The sequence below is a fragment of the Glycine max genome, chromosome 19, assembly GCF_000004515.6.
Source record: "Glycine max cultivar Williams 82 chromosome 19, Glycine_max_v4.0, whole genome shotgun sequence".
In the NCBI taxonomy this organism is placed as follows: domain Eukaryota; kingdom Viridiplantae; phylum Streptophyta; class Magnoliopsida; order Fabales; family Fabaceae; genus Glycine; species Glycine max.
In genome coordinates this window covers 46,618,618-46,628,349 of record NC_038255.2, presented here as the reverse complement: position 1 = coordinate 46,628,349, position 9,732 = coordinate 46,618,618, and the positions used below count along the sequence as shown (strand labels likewise).

Sequence of the window (9,732 nt, the reverse complement as noted above, 5' to 3'; positions counted from 1 at the left end):
AGAATATTAAAAACTCATGCATCTATCGTCTTGAGTCTTGACCTGTTATTGGATAATTAAAAAGCAACATACACATACTTAACTATTCATCTTATGCTTCGATTTTGGATTGACGAAAGATTTCACACCAACAAAACAGGGGCCACAACCAATATTCGAAGGGAAAGGAAAAATAATTTGCAACACCAAGACACAAGGATGCTTCACCTCTTCAAAGACTGCTCAATTTCTTCTTCAAATGGAATCACAATCTCAATCTCAATACGTGATCACTTGTATTTATCTTGAGCCTGATTAAACTTTTATTAAGCACAATACTCAAAATAATAATGTTTTAAGTTAGTAGTTGGAATGCCTAAACTTGTAATCGTCACAAGTTAACCACATAGTATTTATTTAAGCATCCAAACGATGGCTGCATGGAACAATTCTACCGTATAGGTAATCACAATCTCAATCTCAATATGTAATATTTATTTAAACATCAAATTATAGGGAATCACAATCTCAATCTCAATACATAATCACTTGTAATCACAAGGTAACCACATAGTATTTATTTAAGTTTCAAATTATAGGAAATCACAATCTCAATCACTCGTATTTATCTTGAGCTTGATTAAACTATTAAGCACAATACTCAAAATAATAACTTTTTAAGTTAGTAGTTAGAATGTCTAAACTTGTAATTGTCACAAGTTAATCACGTAATATTCATTTAAGCATCTAAACAATGACCACGTGAAATAATTGTATCATATCATGCACGTTGACGTGTGATTTAACCTTGTATCTCATTAGTTATCGAAAAGTGAATCCCATGAATTAATATTAAAAACTAAAACTAAAATAATTTTTTATAAAATGTAAAATCAGAAATATAAAATTATTTAAAAAGAAATAAAAACACATTTAACCTATTTTATTTAATTGACTGACGATCGACAACCATTTCTAAATTAAAAAGACGATATATATTAATTAAAAGAAGAACACTAACCATCCAACTTGTTTCCATTCCAATATAGATCGATGTTGAGAACATAAAACTTTTGTTGGTATAATTATATACAAGAACTTCATTATTCAACAGAACTCCCGTAAAATCATGTCATTGATAAATTCATTCTTGTAGCATGATTAGTGACATTGACACATCCTACATTAATTATTTAAAGAGTCATGACTCAACTTATGCACAACCAAATTACTTCACAAAAAAAGTCGTTTTGCTTGAAGCAGCGAAAATAGCAAGAGAAAAACAAAGTCGTATCATATTCATAATATAAACCATAGACCCTCTTTCTCTCTCTTCGCAGTTCGCATCCCCAGTCCCAATAATTTTAAAAAATAAATAAAAAGAGAAAGAGAAAGAAAAGAAGCGTAAAGCAATTACTTCCACTTCGTCTGTAAAACCCTAATATCTTCGATCCTTTATTATTTATTTTCCTGTTTCTCTCTCTAAAACCCAACTTTCTCTCTCAAGAACCATCAAATCTTGATCCTCCCCTCTCCCTGCAAGATCCGGTGGTGGTTCCGATTGCGCTGTAGGGTTTGGTCTAGGGTCGGTCAAGGCTGGCGAGTATTCGGGTGAAGTAAATGGCGGATCCGGCCGGAATCCGGCCCCGCGAGTGGTGCGAGCGTGGTGTTGCGGTGGCGGCGTTGATAGGGTTACAGTGCGGTGACGATTATTGCCAAGAGTGAAGCATGCTGAGCGTGCTGCGCGTGCACCTTCCTTCTGATATTCCCATTGTAGGCTGTGAGCTCACGCCTTACGTGCTCCTACGCCGACCTGATAAGATCGTTACCACCGACGATGTCCCCGAAACCGCCCCGTTAGACGGCCATTTCTTGCGTTACAAGTGGTTAGTGTTAGTTTCTCCTCTAAGTGTTGTTTGCCTATTAGGTTTTACTTTGTTACGCCTCTTAGTTAGTTGATATCTGAGCTTCAACGTGTGCCATTTTTGGAATTGTTTTAGTCCATACTAAATGCAAGAGCAAGACTGAAGTGTGTATGCTCCTAGTTTACTTTTTTGTGTAAATTATTTTGTTTATACATTATTGTTAATTTATATGATTATTCAAATATTGCTGTGTTAATACTGAATTGCATTAGGCAGTGACGTATGGCTTGCTTATCTTTCCATTTGTGTCCTAGTCTTTAGCAGTATCGATCTGTACAAGTTTTCATTTACATACTTGAAAAGACTGTATTTGTAATGCTATGATATATTCCAACTTCTCGGTAAATCACGAGACATTTAAATTTTTATTCATAAGCTCCCAATGCAAGATATTGAATTTCTCTTCCACCAATATCTACGTGGTAATAGTGATTTCAAATGTGTGTAAGATCAGTCATTTGTTCAGCAAAAAGTTTTTTCATGAGTGTAACAGAGCATAATGCATATAGGTTAATCTATCTGTTAGGGATGGCATGCCATCTCAGTTGGTGTCTTGTGCTGATGAATAGAAGTCTCCTATGTATCTGGTCTAGTTATAATGTTAGTTGTGTATTTAGTTGGTATATGCTTTGTATGTTATTCATGTTTCAGCTTGATGTGTTTGGTGTTATCAGTTTTTTCACCTCTCTTTGAAGTTTGGAGTTTGGGCATTGATAGAACTATTGAAGATTTGCCCTTACTGCCCTAAATTTGGATAAACATTGCAAGAATTTTATTAGTGTTATTAAGTCGATTACTTGAATAGTTGCTTGTGATAATTTTAATTATGAAAATTCCAATTTGATCCTGAATACATTGCCTTTATGTAAGTTTTCTGCTGAGCTGATGCAGATCTAAATATTGAACTTTTTGCATCTATCATTTGACACTCGTTTGGTCATCTTTGGAAGGTATCGTGTACAGAGTGATAAAAAGGTTGCTGTTTGTAGTGTACATCCTTCTGAGCCGGCCACACTGCAGTGCCTAGGTTGTGTAAAGTCTAAAATACCTGTTGCCAAAAGTTACCACTGCACTCCAAAGTGTTTTTCAGATGCATGGCAGCATCATCGTGTCTTACATGACCGTGCTGCAAGTGCAGCCAATGAAAATGGAAATGAGGAAGAAGAGTTATATGGGCGATTTAATAATTCTGGATCTGGATCAATCAATACCAGCTTATCTGCCTCTGCATCAAGTGCTAGCTTGACAAATGGGTCTGCACCTGTGTATCCGGCAGCCGTTACGCAACGAAGTGGTGGTGAAACTTGGTTTGAAGTAGGGCAATTTAAGACGTATACCCCAACAGCTGATGACATTGGACATGTCCTTAAATTCGAGTGTACTGTAGTTGATGCAGAGACCAAACTTACTGTAGGGCATGTAAACACTCTACTAACTTCCCGTGTCATTCCTGCTCCCTCGCCTAGCCCGCGCCGACTGATACCTGTTGATGGGATGGGACATTTGGATGCTGATGGGCGTATAACATCTTCAGGAACTTTTACTGTTCTATCATACAACATATTATCTGATGCATATGCCTCAAATGATCTATACAATTACTGCCCTACGTGGGCTCTTTCCTGGCCATATCGTAGGCAAAATTTGTTACGAGAAATAGTTGGTTACCGTGCTGATATTATTTGTCTTCAGGAGGTATGTAAATGTTGTTTTGGCTGTGATTTTGTTGGTCATTAAACTTATTTTAATAACAGTACTGATCTTCAACTCATTTATTTTCAAGATTTTTTTTAGATTTGTATTGAATGAAAATATTTTATTTCAATGTGGCCCTAAAGTCATGTTTAATGTTCAATGTCTGATGGTTTATATAAAACCATTAATTATGAACTTGTGGACATGCAGCAATGTTGGCACCAATAGCTCACTCTAGTATTTTATTTTTTGAACTTTGAATTGCTACCATTTGTGAATGAACTTAAATAATAATGACCAACATTTGCATGCTAGTGGTGTGATGTTCAAGTGTACCTTAGCCAGCTTGACTTAGAAATTTAGAATCCATTTCTTCTTCACTCATTTAACTCATTCCCTAATGATTGTATTCTATATTCTAATAATTTCTCTATCAGATAACATACAATCTGTTTTTCCCCAGGTTCAAAGTGATCATTATGAAGATTTTTTTTCTCCTGAACTAGACAAACATGGCTATTATGGTTTTTACAAAAGGAAAACAAATGAGGTTGTTACGTTATTCAGATTTATTATGGTTTTAGACTTGTAATTTTTAAATTTCTTTTTTATGCTAAGCTGTTTAAGGTGGGTTCACAGGTTTACAATGGAAACATTAATACAATTGATGGGTGTGCAACATTTTTCCGTAGAGACAGATTTTCTCATGTGAAAAAATATGAGGTTAGAAATTGTTTTATGTGTATGACAGTTCTCTTAAGTTAGTACAAAACATAGTGATGTCTGTTTGCATGCAGGTTGAATTTAATAAGGCTGCACAGTCTTTAACAGATGCTGTGATTCCGACCACTCAGAAGAAAACTGCCTTGAATAGACTGGTTAAGGTGCTTATTGCACCAAAGATTGCATGTTACTTTAAAAAATGATGCTCTTATTGAAGTAGTACTTACCAAGTTTTCTTTACATTCTTAGGATAATATTGCACTAATAGTCGTTTTAGAAGCAAAAGTTATCAATCAGCCTGTTGATAATCCAGGGAAAAGACAGCTTCTTTGTGTAGTAAGCTCTTCTGTTTTTCTTTATTCTTTACACTTAGGTGGTATTGTGTGCTGTTTCCTTCAAGGTCCATGGTGTGTAATTTATATCTACATTATATGCCTTATATTTACCTGATTGTAGTTGCAGTATCCGTTGAATGATAGGGCCTTTTCTAGCACCATGTTTTATGGGTGCTCTCTTCTTAGTTGTGCATTGTTATTCGGTTATCATTTTGTGATATATGTTTATGGCTTTTTTTCTTAAGCAGCTTTTGGTTTTGAAGTTTTTCAATGGTGATTTATCATTTTTTGGATGGTGGTTATTCTGATATACGAACTATGCATATTGCAGATCCTGAGATGTTTGCTTTTTACATAAATTCTAAAATGTCTCATATGGGAAGGACTTTCAATTTTTGTTAAAATCATTATTTAAATCTATTTCTAAGAAAGCTATGCACTATTTCACCCCTCTGTCTGCCTTTTTCTTTGTTAGTTTAGGTTAAAATTACTTTTTTAGTGACATAATCTCTACTCTATTACTAACTCATTGCTTGTGGATTTTAGGCAAATACACATGTAAATGTTCACCATGATTTAATGGATGTCAAACTCTGGCAGGTAAGTCGTTCGCTTTGTTTGTTCATATTGAACAGTGTGCTTATTTTGAACATGACAGTTATAAATTTCCCCTTCTTTTTAGGTGCACACTCTCTTGAAAGGATTGGAGAAAATTGCTGCCAGTGCAGACATTCCAATGTTGGTTTGTGGGGACTTTAATTCAATTCCAGGAAGGTCTGATTACTTTTTGATTAACTTTGGATACTTTTCATCTGCAAGGGTCTTTTGTCAGTATCATTAATTTGCGTCTTAAAGTTATTTTCTTATTTGGCTGTAGTGCTCCTCATGCACTTCTTGCAATGGGGAAGGTAGATCCATCGCATCCTGATTTAGCAGTTGACCCACTTAATATATTGCGTCCTCACAGCAAGTTGGTTCACCAGTTGCCACTGGTAATGTGTTAAACTTTTAAAGGAATAGCTTATATATTGTGTATTCTCGCCTTAATTTTTGTTCCTGATTTTAGTTTTACTGGTTGTGGATTACTTTCAATTTTAGGTCAGTGCTTATTCGTCTTTTGCAAGAACAGTTGGTCTTGGATTTGAGCAGCATAAACGGAGACTAGATGACACAACAAATGAACCTTTATTCACAAATGTAACTAGAGATTTTATTGGCTCTCTTGATTACATATTTTACACAGGTGTGATATCTTGCAATGTTATGTCATTAATTTGAATAATTTAACATCCTGATCACTTGTTTATGAAGTGATATCTTGTGTTTTCAGCGGATTCATTGGTTGTGGAGTCATTGCTGGAGTTATTGGATGAGGAAAGTTTGAGGAAAGACACAGCACTTCCTTCTCCTGAATGGTCCTCTGATCATATAGCTCTGTTAGCTGAGTTCCGCTGCTGCAAGAATAGATCTAGGCGCTGACTCATAAGGTACCATCATCTCTGTCCTTTCCCTTTATCAATTATTATTTTATGCTTAATTTGTGTGAGTGGTTATTGTTTTATGGAAAGATCAAGGCTCTTGGCATTTTCATTTCTTTGTTATCAATTAATGAACAGCGTAAGGCTTATATTCCTTAGACATTCTTTGGAATTAGTTTACCTAAATGGCCAGGTGTTGTAGGTGCATATGATTTATTGCGAAAAATGGGTGAAATTGATAAGGATTTTCCTGTTGTGCTATAAGGCTGGTTATTAAAGATGAAATGGATAGGGAGAGATGATGAAAGTACATGAAGTGCTCAAAAAGTTTAAATGTAGGAACCATTTTACTGGTTCCAAGAATTTCATGCAATGCATGCATCAACAAAATTTTCCTTGGAAGGTTGTTTTTGCTTTGGTATTGAAAATTTTCCCTTGTCAGGCAAGTTGACCTTGTTAAACTAAATGAGCTATGGGCAGATGAGCTCTTACATGAAGTTTAAATGATGTGAACATTAGATGGAAAATTTCATGATGTGAAGAAGGATCTGCCCGTTCATTTGTGTTTGCCTGAGATTATTTACACCTGGTTCACTTTATCTTTTGCTGTATGACTGACTGCACTTTACAGAAGTGCTGGTTGTAGTTGTAGAATTATTTTTTGTCTGCTTCGGTCTTTTGATACATATTGCTCCAGTACTGGTACTATATATATATATATATTGTGCCTAGACTGTAAGATTTTCAATTGATGATGGTTCTCGATTTGTGTAGGTCAGATCCAGAGGCACATAAAGAAAATGGTTGAAAGAAGCTTTTGGTTGATAAGTTATTGTAAAAGTGGTAGATCATGCCTTTGTCTTTTTCCCAGGTATCTCCTTTGGGGGGCGGGGGGAGGGGGGGGGTCCTTGCAGTGATCTGCTTTGTATTATGCCACCTTTGTCTCATAGAAAAATTATGATAAGGCCTTACTGATTTTCGCCCATATCTTACCCAATCTTTTTTCCTTATAAAGTGAAAATTTTCTTCGTACATTTCCATTGGTTCAATACATGTAGCAATTAACTAATCGTCCCATTCTCAAGCCATTGATAATATTCACAGCTTAGGTTATTTTGTATCCTGCTAGATCATCAGAAAGTAGACAAATTCGAAACGGTATATATTGATATTGAACAGAAGTATTTATGATAATACTATCAGTACGAAGGGACATAGGGAGAGATTGTTGCATGAGAAGTAGAATACTTTATTTGTCTGTTTTACCTCCTAAATGCTGATATTAAAAGATCAGACTAAATTCATTCCATGTTTTGTAAGAATATTAGCGTGTTTTCTGGGTACAATGTGATTTGATTGCGCTTCATTTTTTTTACGAAGTGCTTCTAAAATTTAATTTTAGTGCTTAAGTGTAATTTTTTATTCTTTTGTTTAATCCTTAGTTATTAAATTATTAAAGGTGTTTGGCTGTCATAATTGTCACTTAAAGTATAACTTATTTACGTTCAGACGTAATCTGGAGTCCATTGTTGCGCATTTAACTAAGTGGCATATGTACGTATATATTCTCCATTCTACTACAAAACAAAAACGTCGGTAAAAAAAAATGTAAAATCACTGATGAAAATGGAAGCTGCTATCTATATATCTCTATGGATAAATGACATCTGATTGAACTTGAAAATTAATTTGGGCTTAAGATTTGGTGATGTTTGGATAGAGCGCAACTATACAAGGCATACGTTCAGTATCTAGTAAGCTAAAAAATTGTTAGGTGTGGCTATCGCGTTCTATTTATTAATTTTAACTATATCTTCGCTATTTCATTGAATAGTTTCATTTAAAAATTTTGAAGTGCACAGATGACATTCTAATTCGAGACATAAGAATTATTAATATTGATGTTGTACCTTTTATATTCTTTTTTCAAATGAATATAGATAGAAATCCAATCTTAATTATGCATAATTCTATTAATTAATTTTTATACAAACATTTAATAAGAATTCACTCTATTGCCACATCATTTAATTCATTAATGTGGTGGTTTTGTATGAGATAAAACTAGGTTTACATGGAAGCATACACTAAACTTTAATCATTATATATTATACTATAAAAAGAATCATGTACTAATGAGTAGTCTCTGCTAATATAAAGTTCTAAAGTTTATCCAATTGATATTAACTGTTAATATAAATATTGTGAATCTATATTAATAAAATGATATATATCATACTTAGATGTGTATAATTTAATATAACAAGAAGTCCGTCAAAAAATTCCAATTCTTCTTAAATAAATCTACACCAAGGGCATACATCTAACGACCCACTTTTAGTATATGAGAGTTGTTCTGGCCGACGAACTTATTATCCTACCTAAGATCACACGTTAATGTTTGAATCTCTTGTTTAAAGAGGTATTTATCCATGTTTGATATAGGATAACCTCTTAGATTTCCGCAGAAGATATATGTGAGGGGGAGAATTAAAAAATAATGATTACTTTAAATAAAAGATTACAAAATGATCTACTGTGATAGTAACATCTTCACAAGTTCTAATTTTTTTTCTTCTGGTATGGTAGATTTTGCCAAAATATGGAAAATCGAGCACTTTCACGTACCACGTTAATGCATATGAAAAAAATAGGAACTGTCTCTGGTTAATTTTTCAATGAAGTCTATATACCACAGCCTCTAAACAGCATAGCTCTGCCATAAATTTCATTTTTTTAGGGACTCCGTAATTAGCGGTGTCATACAGAAGGGTAGACAAACTAATAGAAAATAATAATTAATTAAAGAAAAGAACCAAACTTTGCCTGGACTTTTTGCCTGTATGCCATGACATGATATAATTAGGCTCTCTTCACTTCTCTCCAATTATCTGATCTCCTTTCATCTCCTTTCCTGAGTAATTGGTCCCCTTTGGAGAAGTTCAGTTCTTGTTATATGGTTATATATAGCATGCTAGCTAGTAGCGGCTATATATAGTACTGAAGAATATGTAAATGAATGAAAAAGCTAGCTAGCTCATTATTTAGTCAATATTCAAACCAAACCTCTGTGGATCTTTGTTCCATATCTCTAAATAGTTTGGTGGAACATGAACCAACTAATCAACTGTTACTTAGACATGTCTATTTATGCCAAGGATATACTGAGGCAGAATATCTTTTACCATGTTTATACATAGAACTCACACACCTAATTATAAGATCCATGCATGTTGGTTTTCTGTATATGTGAATATTTCTTTAAGAATGAATAACCTTTTGTTTACGTTAATTTCAGTGAATTGATGTAGATATCGTTGAAACAGAAACTTGATTAGGACAATAGGGACACCACCACCACTGTTGTCTAGTCTTTTCCAACAGGGGGCTTGATGATCTGAATGATATATTTATAGACTGCAAACAGAGAAAATGGGACACTGACTTTCTCAATTTAATTTCTTGTGTGTTGGGGGAACAAAATAAACTGTAAGGAAATAAAAATGAGGACCCAATCATATTAAATAAAATTGTGATTTTTCTTTATTTTTATTATGTTGTTGCCTTTTTCTTCATGTGTTTTCTTATCTTTGTGAG

At 34.1% G+C, this 9,732-nt stretch overlaps 1 protein-coding gene across 2 annotated transcripts; it reads left to right on the top strand.

Moving 5' to 3' along the window:
- Positions 1–1,263: 1,263 nt before the first annotated feature.
- LOC100775270 (carbon catabolite repressor protein 4 homolog 1) lies at positions 1,264–7,204 on the top strand. 2 transcript variants are annotated; one of them, XM_006604627.4, is made up of 12 exons: positions 1,264–1,865; positions 2,855–3,599; positions 4,063–4,149; positions 4,239–4,322; positions 4,397–4,483; positions 4,572–4,658; positions 5,204–5,257; positions 5,340–5,431; positions 5,535–5,649; positions 5,756–5,900; positions 5,988–6,144; positions 6,915–7,204. In XM_006604627.4, the coding sequence occupies exons 1-11, from the start codon at positions 1,708–1,710 to the stop codon at positions 6,134–6,136; spliced, it is 1,803 nt and encodes a 600-aa protein (XP_006604690.1). In that variant the 5' UTR covers positions 1,264–1,707; the 3' UTR covers positions 6,137–6,144; positions 6,915–7,204. The 2 variants fall into 2 exon arrangements, with proteins under 2 accessions (XP_006604690.1, XP_003554483.1); XM_003554435.5 differs by having other exon boundaries at positions 1,268–1,865; positions 6,910–7,204.
- The last annotated feature ends 2,528 nt before the right edge of the window (positions 7,205–9,732 follow it).